The sequence below is a fragment of the Syzygium oleosum genome, unplaced genomic scaffold, assembly GCF_021117445.2.
Source record: "Syzygium oleosum isolate NSW1041296 unplaced genomic scaffold, Sole_v2.1 Sole_v2.32, whole genome shotgun sequence".
NCBI lineage: Eukaryota > Viridiplantae > Streptophyta > Magnoliopsida > Myrtales > Myrtaceae > Syzygium > Syzygium oleosum.
The window spans coordinates 2,157,024-2,173,737 of record NW_026607516.1 but is presented as its reverse complement, the minus strand read 5'-3'; the positions used below and the strand labels follow the sequence as shown (position 1 = coordinate 2,173,737).

Sequence of the window (16,714 nt, the reverse complement as noted above, 5' to 3'; positions counted from 1 at the left end):
AACTCCGTAATAAGCCCATCGCATGCTATAGATTGAGTAATGATAGTGCATTACTGAACGATAGAGATAATTAATTTTTGAAAAGATTACAAATGATATCGCATAAGTATCTCACGAGTTCTTAATTTGAATAATTATCGTAATCCTATAATAATCTAAATCTATATCTCGAGCTAATTCAAATCACACCTTTTCCCCTTTTATCCGTACAAATGCTGAGATCCACCCTCAAAACAATCCAAACCGAGTAATTTGTTAGATAACACGCGACATAATTAGAAAATTAATCTTGGAACTAGTAATTTCTTAGAACCAAAACGAGATGCAACTCAAAGGCTGCTGTCGTTTCATCACTCTCGGTATTTTATTTTTGGGCCCAATTTCCTTAAAAAAAAAATCTCAAGTTTATGTTCAATTCAATTCTGCACCAAATTTTTTTTATCTATAAAATATCCCCAAATTTCACTTTAATCTCAAATTGACCCACATGGCCAATAATCGCTGCTGATTTCTTTGAAATCATCAACATCACGGCGTTCATTAACTCGAGTTTTCATCAGCAACCCCCCCGGCCTTCGTCTGGAACACAAACATCTTCCCGATGTTGATAATCTCGAAGAAGCCGAACTTGGGATGAAAGTCGACAACCTTTTTCGAGATAAGGAATTGAAATTGGACCTAAAGTTCGAGATGCTTTTTCAGAGAATCGGCCAATTATTTTTGAATTATTATTAAATTTTCTTGAAGAAAGGGCGGTAAATATATATATATTTGTATATTTTATTTTCAACCCCCCTCACAAACTCTCCTTCAGCTTCAGTTCCCGCTAACTCTCTCTCTCTCTCTCCTTCTTCTCCTTCAACATAGAAGAAGAAGCAGAAGCCTGACCCTTCGCGTCAACCGCTCTGCTCACTTCCTCCACTCCCACCATCTCCCATCTCTCTCTCTCTCTCTGTGGAACCGTTACGCCATTCTCGCTGCCTTTCCCTGTAGAAAAGCGGCTGAATTGATTAAACGCTTCCCCTTCAGAGGAAATTTGCAGTAACTCTCTCCCTCCCTCTCTCTCTCTCTCCCCTTCCATGCACTCCTAACGTATCCGTTGATTTTGCCCCTCTCCTCCCTCCTCCTCCTCCTGTTCTCTTCATAAAGTTTCGGGGGGCTGGCGATGGCTTGCCGCTGAGCTCCGCATTGATGGACGATAAAGATCCGATTTTTAATCTCCCCCCGCGAAGGGTGAGGGTGGCGCTGGAGTGTGAGTTATTGGGTCGGCATTATTAACGACGCTGCTGCTGCTGCTTGCTTCATTCAGTTCTGCTCCGTCTCTCGCTTAAAGTTTTTTGTTTTTTTTGTTTTGTTTTGAGATCGGAAGAGTTGTGGGTCTGGAGTTCCTTTTTAATTCCCCGACAACATCGTTTATTTTTTTTATTTTTTATTTTTATGATCGTGTCGTTGTTGGGTATGAGATGATGGGGATGGCCTGCAGCTAATGAGTAATGATCATGGTGGAGATCAAGGAGTGCGGCCCCGACATTAGCTGCGTCCGCGGAATTCTCGATTCCGTCGCTCTCCCGCGGTTAGCAGCTCTGTTTCTCCCCCGCTCTCAGAAATTTAGAATTCCAGCATCATGAGATGAACATTTGCATGCGAATATCGGGGATGGATGTAATATGCGAATTCGAAGTTAGACGGTTGGTTTTCGGTCGTGTCTCAGCGTGCTTGTTTAGTTAGCTCCGCCTTTTTGTTGCGCCCGAAATTCGGTTAAATGAGATTTTTGGAATGCTGATCAGATTGGTTTTCTAGAATGGTATGTTCTAATGGTGCGGATAATCGAGTTTTTTTGCGTTATATGATCTTCTTTTCTATGCTAGAGACAAAATTCAATACCAATTCCTTCTATGTCGGGCTAGAATTCGTGATTGCCATTTTTCCTTTGAATGATCAACCATTGTAACTGCTTTTAGCTCTACTGTTCGCACTGTTTGGTTTCGAGGGCAGGACGAATGATAGACGAGATAGGATTTGCTAGCATTTATGTTTTGTATATATTCCTTGTGAGCAGTGCTTTAAATCACTTTGCTTAAAATTGTTTTAGGCTTAGCCATGGTGATATTGGAGAGAAATATACACTGCCTATGCTTTTAATTCCAAATTGTACATGATGATATCACAATTTTTTGGTCCAAGCTCAAGATAATATGACATGACTTATTGTCCAAGCAAACACTTTTTCGTCTCTGCCCGATTTTTGTTATTGTTTCTATTAGTTTAGGAGGAGAAACATATGAAAGAACAGTTAAGGAAAGTGGACTTGTTTTATTAGACCTCATCCTTTTGCATCCCGAGTCGAAAATTTTGTCTTACATTCAACATGGATGACAACTATCGATTATGCTCAACACAATTCTTAGCATGTTATACGAATCATTCAACATTAATTGCTTGGTCGATTCTCTATCTTTAGGAGGGAAACGGGACCCAGAAGGCGATCGACAATAGGAGGCTGGACAGAGGAGGAGGTTAGTAGTTAGATATTACCTTGTTCTTTTGTTCTTTGGGTGGCTTCTTTATTGCATATGGGGATGCATAATAAATTGATTGGTCTCCTCTCGGCAAGAATCACTTAGATTCTTAAGCGCAGAAATGGCAATGCAAATTTGAACTTTGATGGTAAAGCAATCTTTTTAGTGTCACATGCTTCTTAATTTTTCTTCTCTCTGTATCTTTTGCTGGCCCCATAGTGAACTGATGAAAAAGAGAAGGCTCGAATTGATGGTGTCTTGTCAGTGTCATGTTGAAACTTCATCTCTCATGTTGATGGTGGATTCGACAAATTGCATCCTTAACAGATTGGCATGTCTTTTCTCTTATCTGCAGGACAAAGTTTTAATAGCTGCTGTCCAGGAATACAATGGCAAGAGTTGGAAAAAGATCGGTAAGCTAATCTTCTCATTTCTGTTTAGTGATTTCCGAAGCACTCTTCTTTTGCCCCTCTGTATTCTTAATGATTGGTCACAAGTCAAAATCTTTGTCCCCGTTATATTCTCTCTCTTGCACTGAGCATTTAATGAAATGTATCCACCATAGCTGAAAGGGTACCGAATCGCAATGATGTTCAGTGCCTACATCGCTGGAAGAAGGTCCTCGATCCCGATCTTGTAAAAGGACCTTGGAGCAAGAAGGTGCGAGTAGAAATATCTCTTCATTTAGGATACAGTTTCCCCCTCAATTTCATAGAGATTCTCAAAGATTGATCTTTTGCTATTGACAGGAAGATGATCTTATTGTTGCACTTGTTTCAAAGAAGGGCGCAAGTAATTGGTCTGAAATTGCGAAACATTTGCCCGGTCGCATAGGCAAGCAATGTAGAGAAAGGTATTCGACAACTATGGCTAACTCTTCAGAAGTACAAACTTTTTTATGTTCAATTTATGGCCTCATTCTTAAGAACTTCACATGATTCCTTTAGCTAAACTTAGTTCTTTTGTGAGCTAAATAAAATCGCTCTCTCAGGTGGCATAACCATCTAAAGCCTGATATCAGGAGAACTGCATGGACCAAAGAAGAGGAACTGACACTTATTGAGGCTCACAAGGTGTATGGCAACAAGTGGGCTGAAATAGCCAAGTTACTAAAAGGAAGGTATGGCTTCAAAGCCTTTACGTGATGATGATACTAAGGCGTAGAAAACCAAGAGACGGCGAAATTACTTTCAACTTCTAGATTAGGCATTTCTTTGATTTCTAATGAATAATTCGAATAAGGCCAATTAAATAGCCAGTAAGCTTCTTTCAAAGCAACTAACCTAGTAGACAACTGCTCTTCATAAGCTAGAAATAATTGCGATTTTGTTCTAGTGATTGGTCCGAATCGGCATGAGATCAGTCACATTTTCTGCTTATTTGACTGCTGCACCTTTGTTGGATGGTGAAGAACCTCATTTTTGCTGTTAGTGAGGTTCATATCCTTCGCATGGTATATTAAAGCCCATACTCACAAATATTTGGCATTTTATTCCCTGTATGATTTGTTCACTTAAGTGTCTTTCTGTTTGCCTAATTGCAGGACTGAAAATATGATAAAAAATCACTGGAACTGTTCATTGAGAAAGAGAGTTGAACATCAACTCAGAAATCAGCACATGGGAAAACAGATTGATTTAAATTCTACAGTAGACGAAACTTGCAAATCTCCCAGAAATCAAGGAATCGATGTTCTGCATCTTCCATTTAGAGAAGTGCCCGAAAAGAGAGGCATCGGTACGCATGCATCAACTGGCAAAAGGTAAAAGAGTTTATTGATCATATATTTACTTGGAACCTCCAGATAATGTTAATCGACTATGGGTCAATGATGTGTTAAACAGATCTTCCGTGGATCTTGCAAAGTTGTCATATTCCCATGAGCAGCGCAACTCTAGTAATCCCGTGCACACAATTACAGGAGTTTTTCTGTCCATCTCTAAAACTCCTCCCAACAATTTCCAGTCTCCGGACCGCAGCATGAAACATTGTAAAATCCTAGATCGCAATAAATGTTCGACTTCTTGGAGTTTTCCGAGTGGTCATGTTGGAATCACGACGGGTCCATATTTCTCATGGACTCCACCAAGACAAGCCCAAGAATTATCTTTGAAAAGCTGCATTTCCGATCCTCCAAGACAAGTTCAAGAATTGTCTTTTGAAAGCTGCATTTCCGAATTAAAGAGTGCGGCAAAGAGTTTCAAAAACATCCCATCTATTATAAGGAAGCGGAAAGTTCAATCAACGAACGTCAGAGAACACGCGAGCGAGACAGTCAGCACCTCGGCCATTGGCGAAAACAAGGACGGTTTTAACAACATGTGCCAATTGGTTTGTGATACTGATGTTGCAAACAGCACTGAACAGAACATTCCTAAGCAACTTTTCCCGTCTCCTCCAAAGTCTCGGAAGCTTGGAACTTCGGCTATAGATTCGGTTGGAAAGAACCTAAAGAATGCATTTGATGCTGCTGCTGAAGCCACTGCCCCTGGTAGCTGATGAAACCCATATCTTGATTGGCGGACCCTGTAAATTCTGTATAGGGTAAGTGATCTATGACAATGTAATTCCTTTTATCTGATATTGCACTTTAGCTGTATGCATAAGAGAGTACAGGAGTGCCTAGCTTCTGTGGTTATCACATGATCTGTGCATTAATTTTGATATGTCACGGGAGATCATATACGCTTTACGGAAAGAAAACTTAAGCTGATTGTATTTTGTCCTAATGGATTCACGCATGTTTTGTGGAATAATTTCCATGCATAATCTCATACGTATCTTGCCTGTTAATGAGTTCACGCCATATAGGTGGCTGCTTAATGATTTTGTATTTACCTACTCAATTTTCTCCTCTCTTGCAGATTCGTTTTATCGACAGTACAGCAAAATTATTTGGTTCAACCCTCACAGGTCACAGTCTCTCTGGTCTGGACTATACATGCTGCCAATGGATTGACTGCTGCTTTTGCGATTATGGGTGTTGAGCGCTTATTTTTGGGAATAAATCGGATAATTTATGGGTTTCTTGCGCCCCATCTTGTGCAGAAATGCAAGTGTTTACTAGCATGCATAAAGATATTTGTATCTGGATTTTGACATTTGTTCCGATGATGCTTGAAATTTGTTACTGATTTTGTGCACTAACATTCACATCGCTGTCATGGTTGTTGGATCCCTTTTGGTTGTTCTTTTTTATTACCTACAGGGCCTCCGAGGCCTATCAGTTTGTTGTACAGTGACGGCGGGCTCTTCCTTGTTCTAACGTGCTATTGCTTGCACGCTTTGCGCTCCCTCCAAATCTTTTTGTTTCCTGGAAGAGTGGGAATACTCTCTTGTTGCTTTACATCTTGAGGATCCCAGGATAAAGTCTTTTAAGGACATGTTTAGGTCCCATGTTTTGTTAAATGATGAACAGCCAATTTATTTTCGAGTGGGAATCAGAAAGGTGGTCCAAAGCGCGAGCCTTGCAAACATGGCGTTGTTCTATTATTTTGTTATAGGATAAAACATTCTTTGACTCTCATGCTAATCGTCTAGATGATTTTGGCGGCCTTGGAAATCGGCGTTGTGCAAGTTGGCTTGGCTCCGGCGACGGTTTCCATCATCGCCGGTCGCCGGCATCGTTCCGATAATCAACCCCGTTATGAGAAACATCATCGGCTCGACCACTGAGGGAGTTGGAAGGGACTAATTTGTGGATCAAGAATTTTTTGAGTTCTTTTAGATGATTCTCTATACGCAGTTTTACATTATTTGATTAGCACATATGATGATAACTCTTTCTATTTCTTTGCATTTTCTTTTCATAGTCATTTTAACTAATGACATTCACCTTGTCGAGGAATTTCCCCTTTTCTAAAATTTTCAAAAATTCTTTTCCACAGTGCCACAATTAATTAGAAAGGATAATGACACAAATGATCTCTAAATTTTGACTAATTATATAATGCGGTTCATGAACTTTAAATTTGTTCAATGTGGTCCATGAACTTTAACTCAATGTGCAATATGATCCTTGAACTTTTAATTTATTCAAAATGGTCCCTGGAGGACTGTATGAAAATGTTCAATATTGTCCTTTCATTAATTTAAGTTTAGGGACAACATCGAATATCTTTGTACAGTTTGAGGACTGAATTGAACATGTACCAAAAGTTCAGACATCATATTAAATAAATTCAAAATTCAGGGACCGGATAAGCGCACATATCATTCGTTTCATTTACCCTAATTAGAACCGGAAGATAGAAGATTATTCAGCAAAAATTAATTCACAAAATCGGGCGGCACGTGCAACTATTTATGACGGTCGTTTCATAAAAAAGCTCCGACCAAAAAAGAAGGGGGAGACCGCAAAGCTCTTCGCGTTCCATTTGTATACGCAGGCCGTCGTTCTCTCTTTCATTTCTCAACAATGGCGACCGAGGCTCCGGCGAAGATCTCGCCGGACGTCCCTCGCGAGCACGTGGACGCGATGCTCGCCTTCTTCGAGAGGACCGGCGCCTCCGATACCATCCCGCCGCCGTACGCGGCTGCCGACGGCTACTCCGACCTCCTCTGCAGCTCCCTCAGAGCCGATCGAGTCCAGCGGGGCAAGGTCTCGTGCCTCCTCTCCGTCGGACCTCCTCTCCTGGTACTCTCCTTTCGCCTTACTCTCTTCGGTCGTCGTAACGATTGGATTCTGCTCGGATTGCGCGTCGATTGTTGTGATTGGCTCGGCTTCGTTATGCGTTGTTGCCTGGTTAGATGATTCGAGCATTGCGAGTTTTATCGGATACGTATGTTGAAATTGCTGGCACGGGAGGTTATGAGATTTCGTTTTGCTCCACAATTGGAAAGGAGATGGCTTTCTCTACTGTTCTAGAGCCGAAGTTTTGTGTCTCCGATGAACTGGACTTGTTTGGTTGCTTGCTATATTGCCTGTTCTGCTTCATTGATTTTTCATTTCTCTTGTGGAAATGAACTGTAATTTAACGCTGTTGATATAGAGGCATGACCGGCCTTAGTTAGATTTCGAATAACTTTGACGTGGTTCTGTGTCCGAATCTCCTGTGTCACAGTGTGACTATCTAAAACCAATTCGGCGCTTTTAGCCTGGGCAGAAATGCTAGTCTATGGCAGAGGTGCAGTATCGAAATAATAGATACTAAGCACAAGTTCATTTTAGATGGAATGAGAATGGTTCCACCGAGTTCGACACTAGCTAATGCTATGATTCCTCATTTTGCTCTGCGACTGAAAAGAAGCTACTAGCTTAAGTGATCGCAGAGCATGGGTAAATCTATTAGCTGGGGCTATGAATCTCTTATATTTTCCAAATGCATCGGTGGTTCGCTATTTCAGTCCTTCCCTCTCCTTTCAACAACTTCGTTGGTTCTCATGGTTTTTGTTGCAGAACACGTATGGTGGACTGCACGGGGGATCGGTTGCTGCCCTTGCAGAGAGAGTGGCAATTGGCTGCGCTAGAACAGTCATGCGTGAGGATAAAGAACTGTTTCTTGGCGAATTGAGCATTTCTTACCTCTCGTCCGCCCCTCAAAATGTATGTTTCTTTTCCCTCGTTGGTGATTTTCGATCGCCTTTTGATACTAATCTGCAACTTTGAATTTCTCCACTATTGACTGCGGACGAGTTTATGAAATTGATGCTTATAGGACTTGCAACTTGTCTTTTTTGTGTAGTCCGAGTTGGTCATTGATGCTTCAGTGGTGAGGACTGGAAGAAATGTGACTGTAGTTGAGGTCAATTTCAAATTGATAAAGTCTGAAAAGCTTGCCTTCACTACTCGAGCCACATTTTTTAATATGCCCCTTGCCAAGTTGTGAGAATCTGTAGCAAATTACAGGCAAAAAATGGAATATTGATAATAATCCTGCTGCTGCATCAAGCATCAATGGTATGCCATTGTGGTATGTCAATAATTTACTACTCTGCTAGTGCCATATTCTGGTATATGCCCTGCCATTTGACATTACAGGTTAATTTGTGTATTTTTCTAGCGGACATGTCTGATGGACTCTGCAATATTTTGCTTGAATAGCATTGATGCACTTGAGAGTGTAGAACCATCCTAGGAAGATGCATTGCATGTGGTTAGATGTGTCAACCTCTTCTGATGAAAAATAAATTCAGGTTCATAGAACTTCATGAATGACCAGGACCATCATTATTGATTTAAATAATAATTTGGAAGAGGTTTCTCAGATGTATCACTGCATGATCGTACAATGTGGATGATGATTGGAGTAAAAGCGTTATTATTGGATTTTTAGTTTGCTTTGCCCCCTTAATCTTTGTACTTGGGAACAAGTAATGTAGAAAGTAAACCATATTGTTTCTGTTAGAGGAGTATCTCGAGATGCCATTTGTTTCTTGTAAAGCTTGCAAGAGTGAGGATATACTTTCCATGTTATTATTGCTGTGTGTGCACACACACACACACACACACACACACACACACAAATAAGATTAATGTGGTGTGCAAGGCAATAGAATATTTTCACTGTCGTGGTATCAGAGCATCTAATGGTCCTGGAGCTGTGTCTTCATTTAAGATTTATTCATCGGCCCTCGCCATGTAAATCCTTCAGGCAGTGCAGCTTGTCTGTGGTTTCAGTTCTTATGGCTCAATAATCTTCTAGTCTACTTCTAGTTTTAATCCCTCTGCTATTCACATCACTGATTATGTCCATCAATACTTGATATGGGCAATTATTTGACTTGATCTAACCTTTCTTATCATATTTTAGAGATATTTGATGTGCAATTCATGTTGATCGCACTGCTCCTCCACCTAAAACTATTACTATTGATGGCATTAAGACAATTCTGAATCCCAACCGCATTTCTCGGCATCGACCTTTCAGTTTCACTTTTTGATAGTTTGGCTTTATTGGCTGTTGTATGTGTAAGTTAGCTCTGAACGGCGTAAATGAGTAGTGAAGTTCTGAGAGATTTGTTAGTGCTGATTACTTTCCCTTTGTCAGAGAATTGGAAATTTTAGGGATTTTGCCAACAATTGATCCTTTCTTGACGGATTATGCTGAGAATTATCCATCCTCAAGTATGCGATTCTAGGGAAATTTTAATGAAAGTGGTTTGTTGCATGAGATTATGCAAATCAAGATTGGTTTATTAGATTGATTTACGCTACGTGCAGGAAACCGTAAGTGGATATTTCAATATGTAGTTTGTGCTTAGCATTAAACAAGAGTATTCTCCGTTAGCTTGTGCAAAAATGTGAAGTATGCTTAGCTTGTTCCAAGAGTACCCTTTTGATGTTATGGAGAGGAGTATGCCTCTTGAGTTGACGTATGGCGCACCTTGTCAAATTTATTGTCGTATGGGATTTGCTTATCCTCTCCCCTGATCATCATATCCTTTGTTTTGCCGGAAAAAGAATTGAATTATCAAAAAGCCGGAGCGTGAAACAAGATCAAGTGAAATTATATCTTTTTTTTTATGAGGTTATTCAAATTCATATAATCAAATTAGAATAGTCAATGAAATCACTTACGATTTTAAATCAATCATTTTTTGCAAAATAAACGGAGCAATAATATCAGCATCATCTGTCCTATATGTGCCAAAAGAGATGGGATGGATTTCCTTTTACTCAGAGTTGGGCATAAACCTAAACAAATTGAAAAAAAGACCCATTTATGAACAAGAAAATCACATCGTGATTTGATTAGATCTCAATGAAATACATTTGATAGGTATAATAGGTTTTGCAGAGAGAAAGCGAACAATTGAAACTCATCTTTCTTGAAAGGTGGAAGGAAAACCCACTTTATCATCCCTATGGGATTCAATCGGGAAAAGTATAAAAAAATTCCTAAACCTTTTGTATTGGTGCCAATTTAGTTCCAAACCTTTTTTTTGTGCCAAGTCAGTCCTAAACCTTTTGCATTGGTGCCAATTTAGTCCTAAATCTTTTTTTGGTGCTAATTCAGTCTTAAACCTTTTGCATTTGTGCCAATTCTGTCCTAAACCTTTTTGTCTTTGTGCCAATTCAGTCCTTCTGGCCATATTTTGCTGACATGGACGCTGGCTGGTCACCGGCGCTAACGTGGACAACTTTTTAAAATATTTTAATATTTTTTTGAATATTTATTTATTCTTTTTTTTTCCCTCCTTCCTTCCTCCGGTCCAGCGATCGGCTAGAGGCTGGTGAGGCTCGCCCTCGCTAGGGACGGCGAAGGCGAGCCTCGCCATGGCTGGGCGAGGCACGACCTTGCTGGATCTGGCAAGGTTGTGCCTCGCCCAGCGGCCTCGAAGGCCTCTGGCGAGGGCTCGAGCCTCGCCGGCGGCTGGGCGAGGCCCGACCTCGACGGATCTGGCGAGGTCGAGCCTCGCCGGTCGCTGGGCGACGCACGACCTCGCCAGATCCGGCAAGGTCTAGCCTTGTCCAGCCATGGCGAGGCTCGCCTTCGCTGGCGAAGGCAAGCCTCACCAAGGGCCGGCAAGGTCGACCTCGCCGGCGATTGGGCAAGGCACGATCTGGATAGGTCCAGCCTTGCCCAGCTATGGCGAGGCTCGCCTTCGGCATCGCTGGCGAGGTTGTGCCAATGGCCAGCGAGGCCGATCGGCGGTCCGGTGACCGACTGGAGGAAGGAAGGAGGGGAGGGAAAAAAAAATTCAAAAAAAATTTAAAATATTATTAAAAGTTGTCCACGTCAGCACCGGTGATCGGCGGCCGGCGTCCATGTCAGCAAAATCTGGCAAAAATTGACCGAAAGGACTGAATTGATATAAAGACAAAAAGGTTTAGGACTGAATTGACACCAATACAAAAGGTTTAGGACTGAATTGGCACCAATGCAAAAGGTTTAAGATTGAATTGGCACCAAAAAAAGGTTTAGGACTAAATTGACACAAATGCAAAAGGTTTAGAACTGTTTTGGCACTTTCCCCGGATTCAATCCCGAGTTATTGGCAAATGGAACAATGCAATTATAGAAGTAAAATATTCTCGATTTATTGCTATTGCACTCTTCTTGCTAGTTCATATTGCACTTTTGCTTGCAATATACGTAAAAAGAATTAGTTAAAATAATTAATTTGAATCAAAACCGACTGCTTTTCCGAGTTAATGATTGAAGAAATAGCACAAATCAAAAGGATCTTCATCTCGCATCTTAAATGATATACTATTGTTCCTCCTCCAGCGAGAAATCGCTGATTACAAATACTGATGGTCTATATTCGATATAAAGGGCCAGAAATAGCTTGCATAAACACGACGGCAAGAGGAGATAATATGACAATCTGAAAACTAGAAAAACGAGTTAAAATGGATTGTCCCACGTAGGGGAATAGCAGAGTAATTAGCTATGTGCCAATGATGGATTCGCAGACCGATAAAAGTGTATTTCAATATACACATGGATACTGTCTAGGGTTCTAGGGTTTCGGTTTACAAATATATTCCGCTGCATTTTAACAACTGTGGAACCCTACGTCGAACCCCTACAAAAAGATGTTTGAAGAAATCTACCAAAATGCGAGGGAAAGCAATGATTCATTGTTTGTAAACCGTTATTCACCTTTCCAACTCCAGAAGCAGGGCTCTGGTCTTCAACGCGCATAGGCCATAAGCAATTCCTCGACCCCAGGGAAGGAAGTCTTTTCACATTCTATCGGTAGAATCTCAGTTGCATTTCCTGTGAATCTTGTCGATAGAGTCCCTTGTTTGGCCAGAGAAATTGATAAAGTCCCATGCTCAGCTTGAACCATCTGAAGTTACCGCAGTAGTGAGCAAGAGAAAAGGAAGCGACATGAGCTTCAACAAATTCTAGCGATATAAGACGAGAGAAGGCTACCTGTAATATAAGAAGCTATTGAGAATTTTCTGAGAGAGATTTGCTTAGAAAAGATGGAAGAGGGGTCAACCGTGATCAATGACCTATCTGTTTCTTTTCACGGACCCATCTGTTGCCTCAAATTGACCATTTGCAATTCCTTCATATAAAAAAGCGCCATACAGCTGTTTCTACCACTACTACCAACACCACCAAATGAAAAAGCGGCTATTCTATGTGATATTATAGGTGATCAAGCAAACAACCAAATGGTTCTCTTTAGCCTGACGGGAGTAGAGAGAAGGTATTGACCTGAAATACTTTCTCGATTGACCAAAAAAGAATGACGAGTAGAAGCATAGTATAGCAAGATGCAACTTTCAAATGCTAAAAGAAAAGCTTGCCTAAGACAGACATGGGAGCTGGCAACAACGACTGGATTAGCTAGTGACAGTGGCTAATTCAATTGGGAATTTTTCTGACGATAGAAAGTCAGGCTCTGGATGTGAAATAAAGTATGAAACCGGTATACATCATTTTGAAACAAGAATCAATGTAAAGATGATGGCCCCAGTTCAAAGGAATTGGTAGAGAAGAACCTAGCATTGCACGGCTCTAGTCAAACATTGGAAGTACGGGTAGCCCTTGTCTGATAATTACTCACCAACATTAAAACCTCATGCAAATATTGCATCAACAAAAGCGTCGGCATCAAAGGGTTGGAGATCTTCAACTCCTTCACCGACACCCACAAACTTTACAGGGATGCCCAGCTCATCAACCACACTGACCTGAAAACAGAGTGATTCTCATGCTAAAAACTATGGCATTTCTATTCGAAGAGGTAAAAGCCAGACAGGGTGAATCCATCGCAAAAAGCATTCAAAAGTTGATACCTACCACACAGCCACCTCTTGCAGAACCATCAAGTTTTGTCAAAATGAAACCTGTCACACCAACCACCTGCAAAAGTTCAGGATCAAAGTCATTAATACTGCCAGATGTTGACTGTTACACAAGCAACGATCAAAGGGACAAGCCAGGATTTTGAAATGGGATCGCTATTGACCTATTTGGGAATCTCCGGATCTACGCTTAGCAGTCTAAATCTCTAACAGAACCAAACAAATAACACACTATATCTCAGAATTCTACAGAAAACTCTATATCTAAACGGGGCTCTTGACTTTCAGCACTCCACTATATTAAAAGATAATACAAGCAAGAGCAGGAGTAGATGAAAAGACCCTTTGATTATCACCAAGCATTTCCTCACCACCTACCATCCATCACCACCAACAGGCCCTCAAAAAGTGACCAAAACTTAACGCTGACCTGTGACAATCAACAAGATATCCTAATAATTTCTATGGTTCCTCACTTTGAAACTTTCTTAGAAACTTTCAATTCATTAAAACATGATATACAATTAAGGGCTTTGAAGACACTTCTTCCATGTTATGTCCCTCATCTATTTCTCCCTCACATGTCATGTGAGGGAGAAAACAGATCTTTCAGAGATAAAAGTTATTAGTTTGAACTGGAGAAAAACTGTGATGGTTAAAAGACATTTCTCCCATTCTGTTTCTGTTAATTGCGTAACTTTGAGTCTAATCCACCACTGCCAGTACATTTAAGTGAGAAACAAGTATAGGTATTATTAAATTCAAAGATGAAAACGTGATATTACTTCATTGAATTCTCTCGCCTGTGGAAGCATATTCAATCCTGTTGTCCCATCCAGAACCAATAAAAGTTCCTGTGAAATTTGAAACAAGGTCTTCAGAAATTAGTCAATTACAAATAACCACAACAAGTGCCATTGTTAGGTCCAAAATATTGGAAAAGTTCATTCTTTTCGCTTTTAGAAAAGTGGCAGATGGATAAAGAAACTTGGAATAGACAAAATGAAGAGATTCCATATATAATAAGGTTTGCTCGTGACATGAAAAGATGAATTATACATTTGGTGCACCGGGAACCACTTTGGCAACAGCTTTCTTACATGCGATCAGCTCTTCCATCAAGCTGTAGTTAGTGTGCAGACCTGAACATGTAAAGCAGGCATCTCTCCTCAAATTATGCCAGATATAAGCTACACAAGAGACTGTTCCAAAAAAAGGCAAAGAAGTGATTGTGCTTACGTCCGGAAGTGTCACATAAGACAACATCAAATCCTTGTTCTTTCCCTCTTTTCACAGCCAGGGAGAGCACTATTCAGGAAGAACTTCTAAGATCATAGTCAGCATCATCAAACAAGTTTAAACCATATAAGAGAGAATAATTCCACTGGAGATGCAAATAAAACTACATTCGACTCTTTCACTCCAATCGTCTACCTGATGATGCTTTAGGCTTCTCTCCTTCGGCCACTACAATCTCACACCCAGTCCTCTCAGCCCAAATTTCAAGCTGATCACTAGCAGCTGCTCTGAAGGTGTCACCTGCCGCCATTAGTACCTAAGCCAATGTCCCATCATCAGGTGGTGCAGATGAAATATGAAAGAAATCTACAGCACAGCTCATCTAGAATGTTGTACGTGAATGATGTACTCCTTGATAGATAAATTACACTAAACTTTTAATCTAAGACATAAGGTTCGAGCATCTCAGAGAAATGTTCGTGCAGGGAGGCAATCACCTTTGCTCCTTCTCTCTTTAGTCTATGAGCCAGCTTTCCTGCAGGGAGGCAATCGAAGACATCAGCACTTTCTCATTTTTTATGAGAACAGCAGAAGCTAATGTATTTTATCTCTTGAAAGCAAAGAATGGTCAAGGTTAGTCCAGTGTAGAAGAAACGAACATAGCATCACAAGCACCAGAATGATAAAGAATGCACATGACAGAACAAGTCATAGTTAATTACATCCAATTTTTGCAAACAAACTTCCATTTCGATACATCTTATTCAACTTCCTCCTGGTTTCTACTGAAATTCTAGCAAGGAACCACACTACTTACCAAGAGAAGTTGTTTTCCCACCTCCATTAACACCAACAATCATTACCACAGCCGGTTTCCTGATGATAAGACATAACGAACATAAACAGCATATATTGTGGCGAGAAACAAACATTTAAGAAGTATCAAACCTGAAACCAAGTTGGAGTTCGGTTTTGCTCCCCTTTTTGGTTAACAACTCCAAAACACTCTTCTTCAACGCATCCTATGGTAATGGAACACGCAAGGAGCCAATTTGGATGTCAATCAACTTATAAATCAAGATTCCAAGTTTCAGAGAAGAATCCGATATACTACCAAGAACAAACGGAGCTCGTGAAAGAGCCAATTAAACTATAAAAAATCCAACTTGATGACAGCACTCACAAAAGAATCAACCGATTGTTTCAATCGGAGCTACCTTTATCTCAGCTCCCGATTTAAGCTTTCCCGCCAATATATCCTCGCGCAATCTATCCACAATCCTAATCGTAATTTTCGGACCAAAGTCGGCCACTAGCAGAGCCTGAAACCAATAGCAAAACGTAAAGAATACTGAACAAAACACTCTCCATAAGCGATACATGAAACAACAGTACTTCGACGCACAACAAAGGAATCGCACTACTTCAACGAAGCGCATAACCAAGCTGTACGAAGTCAATCCTTCCGTAACGGACTTCGAACTCTACAGAGAATCAAAAGGAAAGGACCTCTTCGAGTTCATCGAGGACGCGATCGGTGTCGGCGAGGTTCCAGTAAAGGAGGAGCTCATCGATGACCGCGAGGTTTTCTCTGGTCTTCGAGAATCCAGAAACTATCTTCTCGACGTCGCTCTTCGCCTTCTCCTTGATCAACCGGCCGAGCCGAGTGAAGAAGCCCGTCTGGCTGGCCGAGCACCTGAACCTAGAACCGGCCGGTCGAGAGAGCGAGGGCGCGGCGGAGGACCGGCTCGGCGGGAATTGGAAGCGGAGGCCAAGCGGCCGTGGCGGCGGCGGCGTCGGCGGTGGCGGCGAAGGCTTGGAGAGGAGCGAGAGGTGACTCGAAGGCGAAGGTGAAGCCATGGATGGTTCTCTTCTTGCTCTCGCAGCTCCGTGTTCGAAGACGATGATACGCGCAACGCACAAGTGTGGATAAACCGAGCAGGTGATACGCTGTCGTTTGGGCAAAATAAGCTGCAAAATGTTCTTTTTATCCTCTTTGATTTCTCCTTCTTCTTTTTTTTTTTTTAAGACAATCTCTTTCTTACTCTCTTCAAATCCAACCAATATTGACCAAGATTGATCCTGGAAAAATTAGATTTTAATCGTATTTCAAGAACATAGGGAGATTCATATACAATGTGAAAATAGCTAAGTCTTGGAGTAAAGTGTCGACAGATGGGGGTTGACTTAACCGACCAAAATGCCACGATTGGCTTAACCATCGATAGAGTGGAAATGATTAACC

At 41.1% G+C, this 16,714-nt stretch overlaps 3 protein-coding genes across 7 annotated transcripts; 2 read left to right on the top strand and 1 right to left on the bottom strand.

Moving 5' to 3' along the window:
• The first annotated feature begins 802 nt into the window (after positions 1-802).
• Positions 803-5,649, top strand: LOC130135415 (transcription factor MYB3R-2). Of its 3 annotated transcripts, none has more exons than XM_056304594.1 (9): positions 803-1,573; positions 2,462-2,516; positions 2,875-2,932; positions 3,117-3,179; positions 3,269-3,372; positions 3,511-3,639; positions 4,063-4,281; positions 4,364-5,063; positions 5,384-5,649. In XM_056304594.1, the coding sequence occupies exons 3-8, from the start codon at positions 2,909-2,911 to the stop codon at positions 5,016-5,018; spliced, it is 1,194 nt and encodes a 397-aa protein (XP_056160569.1). In that variant the 5' UTR covers positions 803-1,573; positions 2,462-2,516; positions 2,875-2,908; the 3' UTR covers positions 5,019-5,063; positions 5,384-5,649. The 3 variants fall into 3 exon arrangements, with proteins under 3 accessions (XP_056160569.1, XP_056160568.1, XP_056160567.1); XM_056304593.1 differs by having other exon boundaries at positions 3,117-3,185; positions 3,273-3,372; XM_056304592.1 differs by having other exon boundaries at positions 3,085-3,179.
• A 1,203-nt stretch (positions 5,650-6,852) lies between these two features.
• LOC130135393 (uncharacterized) lies at positions 6,853-8,787 on the top strand. Its single transcript, XM_056304406.1, has 3 exons — positions 6,853-7,155; positions 7,918-8,064; positions 8,204-8,787. The coding sequence occupies exons 1-3, from the start codon at positions 6,937-6,939 to the stop codon at positions 8,345-8,347; spliced, it is 510 nt and encodes a 169-aa protein (XP_056160381.1). The 5' UTR covers positions 6,853-6,936; the 3' UTR covers positions 8,348-8,787.
• Positions 8,788-12,029: 3,242 nt separating this feature from the next.
• On the bottom strand, positions 12,030-16,402 carry LOC130135427 (cell division protein FtsY homolog, chloroplastic). 3 transcript variants are annotated; one of them, XM_056304648.1, is made up of 12 exons: positions 15,979-16,401; positions 15,687-15,791; positions 15,418-15,491; positions 15,287-15,345; positions 14,967-15,004; positions 14,665-14,785; positions 14,470-14,538; positions 14,290-14,372; positions 14,034-14,084; positions 13,226-13,288; positions 12,990-13,116; positions 12,030-12,260 (listed from the first exon to the last, which is right to left on the bottom strand). In XM_056304648.1, exons 1-11 carry the CDS (start codon positions 16,327-16,329, stop codon positions 13,003-13,005), a joined length of 1,128 nt encoding a protein of 375 aa, XP_056160623.1. In that variant the 5' UTR covers positions 16,330-16,401; the 3' UTR covers positions 12,030-12,260; positions 12,990-13,002. The 3 variants fall into 3 exon arrangements, with proteins under 3 accessions (XP_056160623.1, XP_056160622.1, XP_056160624.1); XM_056304647.1 differs by having other exon boundaries at positions 14,016-14,084; positions 15,979-16,398; XM_056304649.1 differs by lacking the exon at positions 12,030-12,260 and adding an exon at positions 13,609-13,660 and having other exon boundaries at positions 14,016-14,084; positions 15,979-16,402.
• Positions 16,403-16,714: the final 312 nt, after the last annotated feature.

What these genes read in the sequence shown, in the direction of transcription:
- LOC130135415 (XM_056304592.1), top strand. Translation starts at nt 1,494, where the DNA reads ATGATCATGGTGGAGATCAAGGAGTGCGGCCCCGACATTAGCTGCGTC. An exon ending in GAGGCTGGACAGAGGAGGAG is followed by an intron (nt 2,517 to 2,874) that starts GTTAGTAGTTAG and finishes TCTTATCTGCAG; the next exon opens with GACAAAGTTTTAATAGCTGC. An exon ending in AAGGACCTTGGAGCAAGAAG is followed by an intron (nt 3,180 to 3,268) that starts GTGCGAGTAGAA and finishes TGCTATTGACAG; the next exon opens with GAAGATGATCTTATTGTTGC.
- LOC130135393 (XM_056304406.1), top strand. Translation starts at nt 6,937, where the DNA reads ATGGCGACCGAGGCTCCGGCGAAGATCTCGCCGGACGTCCCTCGCGAG. An exon ending in CCGTCGGACCTCCTCTCCTG is followed by an intron (nt 7,156 to 7,917) that starts GTACTCTCCTTT and finishes TTTTTGTTGCAG; the next exon opens with AACACGTATGGTGGACTGCA. An exon ending in TCTCGTCCGCCCCTCAAAAT is followed by an intron (nt 8,065 to 8,203) that starts GTATGTTTCTTT and finishes TTTTTTGTGTAG; the next exon opens with TCCGAGTTGGTCATTGATGC.
- LOC130135427 (XM_056304647.1), bottom strand. Translation starts at nt 16,329, where the DNA reads ATGGCTTCACCTTCGCCTTCGAGTCACCTCTCGCTCCTCTCCAAGCCT. An exon ending in AATCGGGAGCTGAGATAAAG is followed by an intron (nt 15,492 to 15,686) that starts GTAGCTCCGATT and finishes CCATTACCATAG; the next exon opens with GATGCGTTGAAGAAGAGTGT. An exon ending in CTTATGTGACACTTCCGGAC is followed by an intron (nt 14,373 to 14,469) that starts GTAAGCACAATC and finishes TTACATGTTCAG; the next exon opens with GTCTGCACACTAACTACAGC.